Source organism: Dryobates pubescens, chromosome 22 (genome assembly GCF_014839835.1).
Source record: "Dryobates pubescens isolate bDryPub1 chromosome 22, bDryPub1.pri, whole genome shotgun sequence".
Lineage (NCBI taxonomy): Eukaryota > Metazoa > Chordata > Aves > Piciformes > Picidae > Dryobates > Dryobates pubescens.
Genome location: NC_071633.1, coordinates 9233860 through 9250793, shown reverse-complemented (window position 1 = coordinate 9250793; position 16934 = coordinate 9233860). Strand labels below are relative to the sequence as shown.

The 16934-nt window shown below is 41.7% G+C and overlaps 1 protein-coding gene across 4 annotated transcripts in view; it reads left to right on the top strand.

Annotated features, from left to right (window-relative positions):
* TEAD1 (TEA domain transcription factor 1) overlaps nt 1-15064 on the top strand; it is a 147589-nt gene extending 132525 nt beyond the window's left edge. For all 4 annotated transcript variants that reach the window (XM_054171815.1, XM_054171813.1, XM_054171814.1 and 1 more), the window contains 4 exons: nt 984-1157; nt 11981-12121; nt 13509-13661; nt 14606-15064. In XM_054171815.1, the coding sequence (XP_054027790.1) occupies nt 984-1157; nt 11981-12121; nt 13509-13661; nt 14606-14719 (582 nt within the window). In that variant the 3' untranslated portion in view covers nt 14720-15064. The remainder of the gene's footprint in view (nt 1-983; nt 1158-11980; nt 12122-13508; nt 13662-14605) is intronic.
* Nucleotides 15065-16934: the final 1870 nt, after the last annotated feature.

Here is a 16934-nt window from a genome sequence, read left to right as displayed (position 1 = left end):
GTCAGCTTTCCTTCAGTCGGGTTAGCAAAATGTTTTGTGATCTGCATGATTAAAACCCCCAATGTTTAATCCGGCCACTCTTGAGTTCCTTCTCTCTGCTCACATGACACTGTGAGCTGCTGATTGATTGACGGAGGATCTTTGGAGTTCATCCTTCCACTTTCAGGTGCTGAAAGGTGCTCTCGTCTTGGAGAAATGGCAGCCCCTAAAAGACAAGATTGGAGTCAGTAGTGGCTGCTGTGCACTTCAGTGGGCCAAGGATTTCTCCCAGGCAGGAAAGGAATTGCTGAGGTGATTTCCATGACTATAATGAGGTGCAATAGGATGAAGTTAAGAAGGAGGAAATTAAAGCTGAATGTGTTTTGGCAGAGATAGTCATCTAGAGAGCTAGCTCCTGAGGGGATTTTGTCCCTTTAATATTACAAGGGTTAAAATACTGGAGGATGTACAGTGAGGACCCCTTCTGTAGTAACAGAGTAACTGACCTTCTCATTATTGTCATTCTGGAGTTAAAATACCTTCCTTCTCTTTTTGTTAAGTGGTATTTACATATGCTCTAGATAGAGGTTTGGGGGTTTTAATAGGCAAACAGGAGATGTGTATATGTGTACTTTTTGGAGCTAGCAGAAATACAGACTCTGAGGACGTAAAACAGAGGCAGAAATAGGATTTCCTTGTGAGCATATCCATCTTACTATGCAGTGTGAAGGGCTCTTCATCACCATGCTATGCCTTTCAGGGTCAGATCACCATGTTTTGTGGTCTGCTGTAGGGACGCAGGGGTTTTGATATTTGCCCAAGTTCACGAGGGGCTATGATACAGTCACTGAAGTTGTTCATGGAAATCATAGTCCCCAGAGTACTGTGAGAGTCATTTAATCCCTCAAAGTGCATTGCCCTGCACAGGAGCACAGACAGCCCCCTGCCATGATAAAGCTCTGTTCCTTCTGTACAGCACTGATTTTCCTGTTTGTTTCTTGCAGTACAATAAGCACCTCTTCGTACACATCGGACACGCCAACCATTCTTACAGTGACCCCTTGCTTGAGTCCGTGGACATTCGTCAGATTTATGACAAATTTCCTGAAAAGAAGGGTGGACTCAAGGAACTGTTTGGGAAGGGGCCCCAAAATGCTTTCTTCCTCGTAAAATTCTGGGTGAGTAAGACATGATGTGGAGCACCTGTCTTGTTGATAAAGCCTGCGGTTAGTGTTTTAGCACCTTTCAGGGTGCCTGAACTGTCCTCTGTTGTCATTTAGAAGCACAGAGCTGTATATCCTTCAGGTAGGACACTGGAGCCACTCTTGTTGACAGCTCCACAAGAGGGCTGTGTTGTAGATGACATGCAGAGGCATATATGTGCCTCAACTGCGCTTGACACAGCTGCTGGGTAGGAGCAAGCAGGTACCAGGGTCCATTTGTAGATGGGGAACTGCCATCTAGTGGTCCAGGGAAAAACGGGGGAGCCGTGGGAATGGAGAAGCTGATTTTTGGTGTTTCAGATGTTGAACTCTTGCCAAATGCAAATAAGCACTAGTACCAGTCCTGCAATCAGTCCACACTTAGGCAGATATGACCAACCAGGATTTGAATCAATTGGCAGTGGGATGACTGTGAGCCTGGGAGAGCTCCAGAGTTTTTCTTAAACATTTTGTGATTGCTAGAGCATGTCTGCTTTCCCCTTTCCTTTTTGTCAGTCAGCCATGGGACTCTACTCCAAAAGTTTTATCTATTCATGTCAGCTGTGAGCAAGAGTGAGAAGAGAATTTGAATGGAAGGCTGAGGTGGTGTATATTGATCTAGCTGTGATTCATTTCATTGATACATCAGATTTTTCATACTGTATTTACAAAATTTCACTTTAGCAATGCTAAAGGTTCATCCAAAGGGACCATCAAATCTCCAGGCTGTATCTTAGACTTATACTAAAGCTTTTTCTACTAAGTAAGCTGTTGGAGGTTTTTTGGTGCTATACTTCCTTCCATAGCAACAATTGCTACCTAAGCATTTTAAATTTGTCTTTTAAAACTTCAGTGAAAGGTGTATATTTAGAGTTTAAGTACAGGATAGACAGGTTGAGGCTCAAATCCTAAAAGGTCGATCTGAAACCACTGTTTATGACCAGATTTCCTGGTGTTTAATGCTTTCAGTTGAAGTTTATCTATGTGACCCGAAACACTCTCCACCTTGTACCTACCCCAGACTTCATATCTTGCCAAGAGCTACTGTGGCACCAGATTTGGAATGGGGAATGGGGGGGGGCTTTTTTCTCAAATCTGTGTGTGGAAGGGATAAACCACCTAGCAGAGCTCTGCTGGACTGCTGAAGAAATCTGTTGAGAAGTTCATGGGGCTTAATACTAAGCATGGGAGCTATAGACAAAGCATTTCAGGGCTGTCTGAGCAAAGAGGCCAGGAACAGGAAGCAGCAGAGAACTGGGAGCTGGCACACAGCAGGCACCATGAGGCTGGAAAACATAGATGATGTTGTAGGGTCAGAAAGAGGGAGGCAGTGGGAAAAGGAAGCATTTGGGCTAAGGAACTTGTGAAGAAGCATAGGGGTAAAGACACACAGCAGAAATAGGTATGTGAGAGGCAGGAGCAGAGCAAGCATGAAAGCAGAAGGAATCTGTCTGCAGAGGAATAGAGCTTGGAGGTTAAGGGTCAGTGACTGCTACAGACCTTCCTTGCTAGACTGGGCTTGAACTGAGCACCTTCATCTCACTTTCCACTTTGCATAGTAAATACTTGTGAAACCCACTGCAAATGGAATGTCACCTCTCTTGCCTGTTCTCAGTTCCAACAGAGAATGACAGGCCTCAGTCTTCGTGTTAAGACATGGAAGTAGCAGAGATTTGCTAAATAGTCATTGAGTTGTTGTATGTTCCGCTTCTTCTCAATATGGAAATGGATTTTCAGGCATGCTAAATGCTCAAAACTCTATCTAAAGCCAGTAGAGATTATCTTTGAACCATTAAAGTCTGTGCTGTACTCATGACTTTGACAATTCAAGCACCAGCCTTCTCTGCTTGATTGCCTACAAACAGTGCACACCTTTAACAGTCTTGCCTCAGTTGCCCATCTGTAATATGGGGGTGGCACTATCACTTCACCTCAGGTGGTCACTGAGAAATCAAGCTCATGGCTGTTTATAAAGAATCAAGATAATGCCATGAAGAAAACCTTTATCAGTTAATAATTCTGTGTTCAGTACAGGTATTGAGTAGTGTGCAGGAACTAAGGATTGAGCCATGCTGAATAATGAAGACAAAGAAATATTGATAGGTGCTCAGAGGGTGAGTGTGCAGTCTAGAGATGCTGCTGAGCAGGCAACTCCAATCCCACATTTCCTAACCTCACTGTGCTTTCCAACATAATGGTCTTATGATACAATTTTGTGTTGTATTAACATAGAGATCAAGAAACATACAGCGCTAATATCCTACTGAGTTATACATTAAAAATGTGATGTGAAGGCATTCACCTTCCTGAGTGAAGATGTAAAAACAGGCCTGTGGATTTTCTCTCTCATTGAGTGAAGCAGAGGGAAGGTGCCAGGGGCAGTGTTTGGGTGTAGCACCAGTCACAACGAATCTCCTCATAAGAGTAAACTGCACACCAGTACCTTTCACCTAAAAATATGTACAGGAAGATCAGAAGTAATAAGTCATGAGAATTAGATCCTAAACTGTCAGCTCACTGTCCTTTATTTTTTTTCATCTCAATGGGACATTTGTTGAGAAAAAAAGTACAGTGTTCCCATTTTTATGGGGAGTGTTAAAAAACTGTTCTAAACAGTCCTGTATTACCAGTGTAAAGCTGGTAAAGGTCTGACAATCTCTTTTACCTTCCTAGCAACTTCAGGTTTATTACTATGAAAGTAGATTAATTTTTTTATTGCTGTCCTTTTCTTTCAAATTAAGTATCCACTTTTGAATGGGTATCCACTCCCTCCTTATTAACCTCCTCCTCCTCTGAAAGGCCATATTTTCCCAGGTTCTGTTCATGTTGCATGGTTGTTTACTCACAATTCTCCCTCTCATCCTTTATTTAACCACTTCCCCCTTCCCAGCCTTGCTGTTGTCTTCTCCCTTCATTATCATTTAACAATCGATAGTGCGCTCAGCACTGTAAGTGACTGCATCTGAGCATCAGTGTCCAGTGGCAGTCCTCCTTACAGTGGAGTTTGATGGTAATGTGTGTGAAAGAGGAATGTGATTTTTGTGTTGGGCAAATAAGTACAGGTGAGCGAGCATTGTAAGGAGGATCAGTGAAATAAAACCAGGGACTGAGAGTGAAAGAAGTCAAGGGAAGCCAGAGAAGGAAAGCGGGCAGGTGTCATGGCATGTGGAATCTTGCAAGCAAAGGTGAGGAGTTGATGCCAGAAGGGATGGTGAGCCTGTAAACAGAGAAGCTGGCATGTCGCTGGAGGCAGCACAAAGGGTATTTTGTTAGACATTAAATACAGTGTGGGGAGGAAGGATGGGAAACAGGAAGACCAGAGACAAGCTCTCACATTGAAGATGACTAAAGCAGAATTTGGCTTAGATATGGTAGAACTCTGGAACAAGTATTTCTCTTGCTCTTTCCCATTCAGTTCTGCTTGAGGCTTCTCAGCAGCATGGTTTTCCCTGTGATAAAGGTAATAAGGTTTAATTGCAAAGACAGTGGGAGGGAAAGGTCTGAGATCTTGCAAGAAGACATTTGGCAGTTGTGGAGTTGACTTTGCAAAGCATCGCAGGTATGGAGTACAAAGCAAAGCATTGCTTTGCTTTGCAGAGATTTATTGGTTCATGCAGATCATATCTCCTGTGAAACACAGCCTGATGCTGGGAATGGGTGAGCTTCTGGCCTCAGCTCTGGTGACGCATCTGGATGTCACACCTTTGGGCCTCTTCCTACCTAGCAGTGCAGGAGTTACAAAAGGAAGAGACTCCTACACCACCAACCAGCCTTACAGACATGCAAAGCAATTGCCTGGTCCTTATCTTCCACCTTGAATGCAATGACTCTTTTCTTCTATTTATCCCAGGTAGTCACTGAGAAGCAGAGTTCAGGGAAGTCACTCCAGAGACAGGCTTTTACAGTAATAGGTAGAAGGAGCTGTACTTGGTATGTTGTGTGCTCAGTACAATGAGAAAACAAGGAACAACATGACACAGGAAATTTGTGACAGTGATATGAACTCGAGATTACAGGGATATAAAATAACAACAACATAAAAAAGTGTTCTTAATAAATTTTAAAGTTATTTCCTAGAACTCTGGCAAGGAATTTCAACAAGGCTGCAGAATATCTGCAGATGAAACCTTTCCCTGGGTGCAGGTTGAGTGCACAGCCCTGCCTCTCTTGCCTTGCTCACTAACAGAATAAGCCAAATCTCAGATATGATTCATGCCATCTAATGTTAATCTGAATAAGGTCAACATAACTGTTGGTTAGTTTGTACTTACACTGGTTTTGTGATTTGAGAAAAGCCCCAAACACTGAAGTTCTGATTAGCCTATCAGAAATCTATACCAACAGACATTACTTCTGTTGATTTCTTTTATTGGCTGAAATTCTACTCACTTTGATAACTAATGCTATCCCAACTGATTACTCACTACTATTCTTACATTATGTGATACTAAGTAATATTCTTAGGCCTTCTGAAAGAGTTCAGACTTAGTCATGGATTGCATATCCAACTTTACCCCAAAACATCTGTCTAAAGCATTACTACTTATTTCTCTCATGTTTTGCCTCAAGCCTTGACTGCAAATTCTGAGGCAGGGATTCTCTTTTTACATGACTTTTCTACATAACCTAAAGTACAATGCAGTGGGTCCGTGCCTCTGTTGGGCTCCTTAGTGCTGGTGTAAGCACACCTTGCAGTAATGTAGCCATGGACTTTGTGTCTCTTGACACTGCCAAACACCCTGTGCCAAGCCTAAACTCTGACTTCTGCAGCTGCAGGAAGAGATGCGGGAAGCAAGTATGTCTGAAAGGAGGAGGGCTGTTTCCTAACTAGTGACACAGGAGAAAACCAGCAGATATAAAGTAATATTGAGTTGTCAGGCTTTCTGCTGATCTGATCCACTGCTTCATTTTAAATGTTTACAGTAGCTTGAACTATTTTTCAAACTGAGGAAAGCTTAGTCAGAGCTCAGTGCAACTTTGAAATAAAGACCCAAACTCATCTGAAGATGCATGGATGATATTAATTGATGTTTAAAATGAATGCCTCTGTTTGCAGGAATCTGCAATGCAAACTAGGAGTTTTAGAAAGTAATGCATATTATAATCAGGGCAAGCTTTTAAAGATGCTTTGAAGTCCTAAACATTTTTGAAATTCAAATGTGGGATGGAAATAAAGGAATCTACACAATAAAGGGGCATTAAATTATGTCCCCCAAAATTTCACTCTTTTATAGATGTAAATATATGCCATAATTAGTGGTAAGTAACATGAGGAGGATGGTTAAGTTTATTCCTATTCTTATTCAAAACAGCTGTGGCATGAAAAATAATGCTCCTTCTCTTTGTGATATACTGGAACAAACAATTTACCCATGTAATCAGTGTTCAGAAATGGCTTGCACTTCCCACCCCCTCCTGAATTTATCCCCATGTGCCTGCAGCCATCTTAAAAGGTGCGGAGATTCTTTGTGTCCTTCATTCACACACACAATTGTGGCTACTGCTTTCCTCTTTTTCCCCCTCCTTTCTGTTTTTACATGTAATTTATGTTGCACAATCTAGAATCTTGGATTTGCCTACACACACACTTGCACACTCGCCAGCTTTGACTGGCAAATGATCTGCAATCACAAATGGGATCCGTAATGTGAATGGGTCTATGGCCAGCATGCAAATGTATGCAAAACAAATTAGATATGGAAGAAAGCAGACATCCATTTTCTTTCCCCCATCACAACCCTCTTGATGCAGGGAGCTCACGTGGTGCTTGTGGAGGACCCCTTCGCAATCTGATGCGAGGGCATTAGCGTTGGAGGCTGGATAATGAGTGGAAGGGGCCGAGCAGCTGGGAAGCCGGAGCAGCTTGGCCTGTCCATCAGGAGCCCAACCATGTGGCAGACCTGGACGCAATTCCTGCACTGCTGTGTAACGTGCGGTGAAACGTGCCAGCAGCCCAGATGCTGCCCTTGGAAAAAATTGCTTCACAATTTGGAATCTCAGCTCTTTGATCACTCTTTGGAGAGGAGGAGGAGGGGAGGCATGATGTGGTCATATGAGTAACACACCTCCCTGCAGTCAGCAGTTGTTAAAACCTAGATGTTGTTAATAAGTGACCTTATGTATTTAATGTTAACTACTGAATGCCAGTGTAAGTTGTTCTGGCCCTCCCCAAGTCGCACTGTTTCAGTTTTCCTTCGGCTCAGCAGGAAGGATTTAGACTCTTCTCAGCAGTTTTGCTGGAGTTGCTTTTTTGTTAGCCAAAGCTGTTAGTATTACACAAGCACTCTGCCCTCTGCCCCCTGCCTTTAGCAGAGAGCCTGAGAGCTCTTCTGAAGTGAATGTGAAGTTTTGGTTTTGGTTTTTCTTTCTTATTTTATTTTCATTCTCTCTTTTGGTTGCAGCCAGCTCTGTTTTGGTGTTTGCTGTGGCACACTGGCAGAGGCTTCTCCATGCAGTGTGTCAAACTCTTGGTGCTCTTAATACATAACATTTTCAGTGCCACCCAATGACAAGCTATGCTTTATTAATGAGTTAATCATGCTCTTACACAACCATTGTAGACAGGGTGCCAGGAAGCTGAGTGCCTCTCCTGCCTCCAAATGCATTCAGCTAATATAAATCTTAGCTCTTAGAAACAAACCAGAGTTAGACATCTGCTCTAGAAAGTAAAAACAAAAACAAAAGTAAAATAAAAAATTCCATCTTTGTTTTTAAGTTGTTGGCTTTTCCCTAAATTGCATTGGTCTCATATTTTAAAACTTTGATGAGTGAAGGGATCACATCACATGTGATCAAACGATAAGATCTGAAGTGCCATCGTATTTGAAATCACCCTTCAAAAGGCATATCTCTGCATGCTGCAGCAGAGCTTACCAACCCTGATTCCTGGAGCCATGGGTCCAAGCAGAGTTGCATGAGAAGCTGTACAGAAGGGGAAAGGTGCTTTAGAGCCTGGAAAGATTTTCAATGAGAGTCTGAAATGCAAGAGAATAGCTAGAGAGTACCAAGGAAATAATGAGACAAAGCTGGTTGCAGCAGGAGAGGCTGCAAGCGCAGCACTCTGGAAGCTTGACTGGTCACGTTTTTCACAGGAATCCTTGAAAAAGGAAATGATAAGGAAGAGGGTTAATTGAGGTTAATAAGATAAACTCCTATATTTCAATTCTGCTATTGTTATATTTATCTAGTCTTGTCTCTTCTGTAATGTAGGCAGTGAACCTCACTAAGTAATATCTGCATCCAGACAATAAGCCTACTTGAACTAGAGTATCCCTGCTAGTTAGGTATTTAGCTTGGTTAAAAAAGACCCCAAGCAATGGTGATTGCACCACATTTGAAAATTATGCCAGCATTTTGTTGCCACCAGAGTTACCAGCCTCTGCTTTGTTTCTCATTTAGCTTTTGTGTAGCTTTAGCTTTCTGTCTTCTAATGTCCTTTTCTAAAAGATTTAATCTATCAGAAGACTCTTCCCCATGTAGCAACTTGTAGGCTATGACAAAGTGGTGGAAAAACCTCCCTTGGAAAAAGTAAGTAGATGGAGTTTCATTAGTCATTCACTACAAAGGATGTTTTCCAGACCTGAAATCATTCTTGTAACTCTTTTCTGAACTCTTTCCAATTTTCCAATATCCTTTCTAAAGTGTAGACACAGAAACTGGAATCAATACTCTAGTAAGGAGCCTGCTAAAGCTGAAACATCACCTTATTCCTGCTCAAAGCCACATCTCCAACTCTCACAGCCACAGCAGTGCCCATGTTTAGCATAGCTTTTTCTTTTCTTTGTGTGTGTGTATTTCCACCACCTTTTTAGGAGGAAAAAACCCCAAACTAACAAACTTTAATGATGATGAGTTTTCATCAAGAAATGCAACTTTTCCTTTCAGATATTTGTGTTCAGCTGAACCACTTGCTCTGTAAACCAGAGAATTAGCAAGTCCTTCGGTACCATTTTTAAACTAAAATTTTGTACTTTACTGGCAGTTATTTTCTTTTCTTGATTTCTAAAGGTATTTGGCATGGAACAAACCTTCCAGCACCTGGTTCAGAATAAATATTTCCTTGATATGACCATTTCCTCTTCACAGTCATAGACACTCATCCCTAGTGTTCATGTATGCATCTGCTAGCGAAAAAAGTTTGAACCTAGACTGAGGGGAAAGAATTGTTTTAGCAAGTGAGATCAGACAGCATTCTTCATTGCTAAAAGAAGCTTCAGTGGAGCCTTCATTTGCATGTAGACAACTCTTAATGATATTTTTATGTTACTGTTATAATTTTTGGAGGAGTCCCTAAAGCTTCAGCTCTCAGTAGTTTGTAATTTGTTGAACATGGAAACTTTTGTTTCAAAGGTAAAATCACATCCTTCCGTGAAAACGTGTTTATTGTGTGCTGGACTCAAAAAAAATCAAAGGGAAAATAAAGCAAACAAAGCTAATTCACAGCTATCTTACCATCATGAGGCTTTTGCAACAATGTTGTCATTGCAAAAGAGTGAATTATGACATTTGAGTGGTAATTTCAGGTGTTCCTCATTCAAACATCATGGCCCCAGCCTGTATTTTTTTGTGTACACAGGACTCCTGGTCAGTTCAGCAAGAGCTGGAAGAGCTGTAGGAGTGATCAAGAGGGTGCCAGATGGCTACATGTGTTACTTTTCCAGGTTAAATGTCAGCATGTAAATACAACAATTAGATATTATTTTTTTCCCAGTGGGCTACAAAATCAGAAGGCAGCAGATAAAAAGTTGTTTAGTTTTCTTTTTAGTCTATCAACAGTTGTTACTGCAGCTTGAGCTGTGTGGTTGACTCCTTTGACAGCATAAAATTGTTTACATTTTAGCTTGAATTTCATAACTTTTTTTGCCTGTATCTGGAAAGGAAAAAGAAAAATTGATAGTAAAATTATAATTGTGGTAGCATCAGGAATGCCCACTTGTTTAAAAATCAGTATTAGTGGTATTATTTATTGTCATTTATCACAATGAAACTGTTTTCTCAGAAATCCCTATTCTTCAGAAATTCCGGTGGAGCAGCTGTGGCACGGCTGCTGGCTGCTACAGTTTGTCACGTTTAGATGTTTGTCGTGTTTCAACTGAAAGCCAGCTGTGATGGCAAATTGCTTATTTACTGTTAGCTTGGAACAATTTCTTACAGCTCACTGGGAACACGCTGCTTTAGATTTAAAGCAGTACATTAAACATTAACTGCTGACCTCATGCAAAACATGTGCAAGAAACAAGGTGTAATAGCGATAGGATTTCTTTCTGTTATGCAAAAGACGTGACTATAGGGCTGTTTGTATTACTGTGTGCAAACCTCAGGAGACTTCTCCACTGATTAATTTACCAAAGCCAGACTGAAGTAATCTTAGACCTGTGTCTTCTCTGTACCACAAACTACTCAGTATGCGCTATTATCAGCATATCGCCTCAGAGCATTGTACCACAAATAAGGACTGCAGACACTAAGTGGAATTAATGAGTTGTTGCCTAGTTAAAAATTAAATAGCAGTTACAAATGACCTGAACTATAGTGCAGGCAGGATTATAAATGCTCCACACTAACTTGCAAATGAACATACCTGTAGACGGGGTTTGCCAAAAGTCTCAAGGTAGAAAGAACATGAAGGTGTCTGTCAGAATTTTTGTGTTAAATTCCTGTTTTAGCACTAAAAGCAAGCAGAGCTAGACTTGCAAGTGAAATGGGCGCCAAAGCGCATTTCCCTGCTAAAATGCTCATCTCAGAGTAAGTTAAACATTCAGGCACTTCCTAGATATTATGCTGCAGTAGCTGATCAACTATTTCCACATAAAAAGACAACCCTGTCTGCTCTCCTCTTTCGCATCAAAGATGTCAGCAAAGCTAATGCCTGAATCAACAAACCCAGCTGTGGATATCCCTGGACTCTGCCTGCATCCATATTAGTGTGCTTTTAAGTTGAGGGCTTTTGAAAATGAATTCATGATGACAAAGAGCACAGTGGCAGAATGGCTTCAGTGCTGCTGCAGGCCTGGGGGGGGGGCTGGATTCAGCATGTGACCTCTGCTATTGCTTTGTAGCCAAATTAATCATGCTGTGCACGGGACTTGGATTTGCTTATAAATAATTAAAGGTAGCACTGTTCCTTGCTTGATCCTGCAAGTCTCAATCTCTGTTGCTTGATATCAAAGGCAGCTGGTTAGTTTTTCAGACTGCAGAAAAATACTGAAAGAAATCAAACCCTTCCCATAGTGTTGTAGTGGTGCGGTAGGCACAGCTCAGGTGAAGCAGCCTGTGAATTGCATCATGCAGCTCCATGAAGTCAAGCATTTTGCTGAATCAGGGCCATATGGCTTGACAAAGTCTTATCAGACGTTGATTCCATGTTGTGCAGCTGTCTCCCTTTGCCATGAGGATTTTATTGCTTTAAGGGAAAAGGAGAAAGTGAACTATGGCCCCTCAGGACCAGGATGGCTTGAATTTGAGGCCACAGAGCAGGTTCCCTCCAGGAGGCTCCTCCAGGTTCTTGCAGGTGATCATTCCTTTGCTCTAGGGACTTCATCAGCTCTCTGCCAGATGAGAGCATCACCTGCAGCCCAGAGAAATACTGGATTGTCTTTTGTTGTTTAAAGTGCGAAGAGATGCTTGCTTCCCAAAGGTTTTTACTGCCACTTTCCTGACAGGCCTTTTCCACTGTTGTCACTCTAAAACTCCCTCCTGTCTCCCTTATTTCTGAAAATAATGGTGAGCTAATTACAGTGTGTGCTACTGACATTGTCAAATGGAAAACAAAGTCAACAGCTATCATTTTTCCCCAACAGGCTGACTTAAACTGCAACATTCAAGATGATACAGGAGCATTTTATGGAGTCACCAGTCAGTATGAGAGCTCAGAAAACATGACAATCACCTGTTCCACCAAAGTCTGCTCATTTGGAAAGCAAGTAGTAGAAAAAGTAGAGGTAGGTGTTGTGCCAGGTTGTGTGGGATGATTTCTCTGGTTCCCTTTCATTTTCCTTGGGCTTTTCTTTCTGTTATCTTTACTTTGCTCTTATCTGGCTTTTCCTTCCTTCCTGGAAGAGTATTTTCCTTCCCAGTCATGTCTGCATTCCTTTTAAATCACCATGTGAATGGTGACACTACAGTTACCTGTTGCATTGGAGACCCTACTCCACTCTGCCTGTGGCATACTTCAGTGAGGAACATGCAGCTGACATCAGTGCTGCCTCCTCCGTCATGTGGCAGAAAATAGCTGAAGCTTTTGCTCCCATTTCCAAACACTTGACCAGCCACATCTGCAACCATACTGCAGTGACAAGCTAGCCTCTATCATCTAGATTTTGTAAACATTTAAAGCCACGGCTGGTGTCCTATGTTTTGCCTATAGCTATGCTTATTTTATCTTACCTTATGGACAGGAAGGTATGCCTTGCCCAGTCACCAGCAGCTTTGGAATACAAAATTGGGTCGGGTCTTTAACATGCAAGGGCTTTTATGTTTACCTTTTCTAAGCACAGAACTGTATGGTGTGGTCAGGTCACTGGCTAGTTTATTGTGCAATGGTACTGCAGTATGCAACTTGTCTTCAGTGTACTAAGCCCCACATCCAAATCTGTTGTCTGCAAGAACAATTTTAGCCTACTGATGCAGGTTGAGCCTTTATATGTCCTGGGCACTTGTTTGTGTCCTTGGTTAACTAAATATGTTTTCTGTATCAGGTGACCATAAAAAAGTTTTCCACCATTTCCTTAAACCCAAGCTTATAGAGAGTGAAAAAAGAAAAAAACACATCTGAGCAATTGGTGGCTGGGCAGCAGGAGTCCAAGAGTCACAGCCTTATCCTCCTACAGCCTCTTGTGAGCTCCCACAATCTAAATCAGGCTGGTTTTCTTCCAGCTGTAGTCTTGCATCTTTCTGCAGTTCATAAATTGCCTCTTACATCATGCAGTACTACAGCTACATTTGTATCTCTATGTTGATGCACAAATATGGAAGCTTATTTTTGTGGTTCCTTTTGCAGACAGTTGCCTCGAAACTACTGTAAAATCATCTTACCACAGAGTTTTCTGCTTAATTAATTTTTACTTGACTTGAACTTGCCTTTGTGTAATCCTCATCTGTTCAGTTTTTTAATTCACAGGTTAGAGAACAAGCCATTCTATTAGAGCTTTTAGTAATTAAGGGCTTTTGCATTTTTAGCAAGACACTGCATAGCTCAGGCAGGGAGTTAGCAAGTGGAGGTGTGTGCCTGAGAGACGGTTTCTCTTTTTTCTGTCTACACAGATTTAGACTTTTTTTTCCTATTTCTGAATTATCTTACTGTAAATGCTCTCTTTTTGTTCTCTTTAGACTGAATATGCAAGGTTTGAGAACGGCCGATTCGTGTACAGAATAAATCGCTCCCCAATGTGTGAATATATGATCAACTTCATCCACAAGCTGAAGCATTTACCAGAGAAATACATGATGAACAGTGTGTTGGAAAACTTCACAATTTTATTGGTATGGACTCACTTTTTAGTTTTGCATTTCTAAGAAGCTCTCAGGCTTTTTTTTGTCTTGCTTACTATTTAGAACCAGTTTCTGAATCCCTTAGTCATGTTGCTTGCTAAACAAATCATCCCACTGACTTCAGAGTAACTCTTGGAATTGTGTGCTGCAGACGCCAAGGATGAAAAGGCCAAGCTGGCTGAGAACATGAACACACATCTTTGTTACTTTCCAAAAATTCAACTTACTTCTCTTTGATATACAGGGCTCTATTTGGTGTTTGCAGAGAGCCCCAGGCAATAACTTTGAACCTTGCCATTCATCTAATGTGCTCTTACTGAGCTGTCAATTATAATACTGTAAATGTCAGTGGTGTGAATTGGTCCCTGGGCCAGGAGACCATGCAGTAATGGGCACACCCAACAGGTGATCTAAAGCCTGAAGAATGGGCCACATTTAAGCCAGTTTCATCCAGTTACTCAGCTTGCTTTTGCTGTCTCTGCAGCGGCACCTCAGCCAAGCACTTAGAGCCATGTGCTACTGCTGCTACTAGAGGATTCAAGCAGGACCAAAGGGCTGGTGGCACAGGGCAGATGTAGGGCCACAAGCATGGAGCCATGTGCTCCCCCTCCGCTGCCTTTGGTGACAAAGATACGCTGGTTTCCCTTTCCTGAAGTGGGGCTCAGGTTGAGGAAGGCTGAGCCGAAACCACATGACGGTCCAGCAGCCACGGTGGGCTGTCTCAGTGTCTTCCACTGGGACTGACTGCCCCACAGCTCAGCCCCAGAGCACAGCATGTGAGCAGCATCATGAAGGTCAGTTTGCATTGCCATTGACCAAGGGGACATGTTTCAGTTAGTCACAGCTAAAGAGTGTCTGAACCAAGCCAATGTCGTTTCTCGATTGGGTGTTTCCCAGTTTGTAACCTACTGTCTGCCTCTTCCTTCCCCTCACAGGTGGTAACAAACAGGGATACACAAGAAACCCTGCTCTGCATGGCTTGTGTATTTGAAGTGTCGAACAGCGAACATGGAGCACAGCATCATATTTACAGGCTTGTAAAGGACTGAGCAGTTATTTATATATACACTTCATTTCACTTCTTTATCAAAACACAGACTGTAAACCTCAACACTAAGTGGCAGTGCCTCTGGCCCAACTTTCACCCACATTTTTCTAAAGCCTGTTTTAGTGAAGTCATTTTTAATGTGTTCATATATAATTGTAGCTGTGAAATTCTGGTACAGTTGTAAAAATTATTTCTAAAACTGTGTTCTTCAAATTTGTAAACCACAGTTCTTTTGGGAAGACTGTATTTAAGAACCTGACGCCTCTGTCTGTGGAGGCATATTTTTAATTCTGATAGAAAAATGTATGACAGAGCATTTGCCATGGGGAAAAACTGACAGCATTTGTAACAGAGTTTCTTTTGGTTTGCTTTGGGGTTTTTTTCCAACACGAAATACTTGTTTTACAATGCAAGTGAAACTGAAATGAATCTCTAGCTGTAACTGTAAATGAGTACACAAAGTGAATAACCTTTATAGAATTATCTTTGTAACTAATTAGGGGAAGATATGGACGAATGTAATTCACTAAATTATTTTTTAAAAAGAAACATTTTTTTTTTCTGTTTGAAACCAAATGAAAAACATAGCCTTAAGAAATGCCTGATAGAAACAGACAGGTCCTAAAATTAGGCAAATTTTGTCATTTTTTTTTTTTTCCCCTCAACACTAAAACTAATCTTCTAATCCATTAAACTTTCAAACAGGTATTGCAGAAAAAGAAAGCATCACCCCTTATCCCTAACATATCTAGTGTATTTTAAAAAGAGTATAAAGTTGTATTGTACTAATATGAAAATTTGATTATTTAATGAAAAAAGATGGTTCATTTTGCAATAAGTAGGTAAATACTGAAGATTTAGACTCGCATTATATGTAGTCTTGTGTGTGCAGTTATATTTTATATGGACAACTATGTTTTCTAATAAGTTGAGTGAAAAACTTGCAACTCTGAAATGAACAGATGAGTGGAAACATCTGACACTGCAACAGCATCGAGTAGTTTGGAAACAGAAAGCAAAACACTAATGTGTTTGAAAGAATACATACCCCTCTGAAAGGATCAGCAGCTTTAATATCTATGAGATGCTAGAAAATCACCACCAACAGCAGGCAAAGAAGATGAGGAAGTGGAGGGCTTTCTTCGCCTTTTCCGCTTTTATCATGGTGCTCTTACACCTCTCCCAGTTGTCTCTCCAGCTCCAGCTGGCAAACACCTCTTACAAGACAAACACGTGTGTACTGTGTGGGGTCTGATGTCCTTCTGCATCTAGATGTGGTAGTATTCATCCTTCCGGTATATTCAGGGAAGACTCCAGGAAGTAAAGTACAGCTGGAGATACTTTAATGCTGTAAGGATTCGAACCATGGTTGTGGGTGTGAGTGATTGTCTGAGGTACGCATATGTGAGAGAAGTCTCATTCCTCCTGGCTACACCAGAGAGTGTTGCTCTGCTGCACAGCCAGCACTGCCCCTCAGTTGTCCAGGCAGCAGTTGTTTCAGCAGGTGATGGGCCAGCAGAAGGCTCTCATGTGAAACATTTGTCTGAAAGGCTGAGGGCTGCCCAGCCAAGCACAAGCCACCTTAAAGAGCAGTCATGAGGTATCAGCAAAGAGTGTTCATGGGAAGGTCTTTTGCAGCCCTGAGTCAAAAAGGTTAACATTTAGCGGGTCCCTCCTCCCTACCCTTCAGTGATACATGTCCATGCACAATGTAAGTCTAGAGTATACTCCCAGGCACAGTACTGTAGTTATCAAAAGAGTCAGTCTTATTTTTTTATGTTCTATTTCTGCATAGTACTTGCTGTTAGAATTGCCTGCTGTTTGATTATCTAGACAAGCATATAGCCTGGATGAGGTAGTGGGCTGTTGTACCTCTGCATCAGACACTGCTGAGGACTCAGGTTAGTGGACGATACAGACAGCTCTGAGGGGAAGGGTGACTGCTGAAATTCCTTAGCCTGCCTCTGATCTAACTCCAGATCACCTCTAGCAGGTGGATGATTGCTGAGATGTCTAGCTGTTGCCTTCTTGTGGATATTAGGGCTGATGATCTTTCAGTTTCTATTCTGTAAACTGAACAGAGGAATATGTCCATGGTAAGGTCTCTTTTAACACTCATTTTTAACACTAACAAATCACATCAGGAAAAGCACTGCATTGTAACAGCCTAATGGTAGCCCTTTATTCTAAGCACTTGGTGTTACAAGTCAAAAACT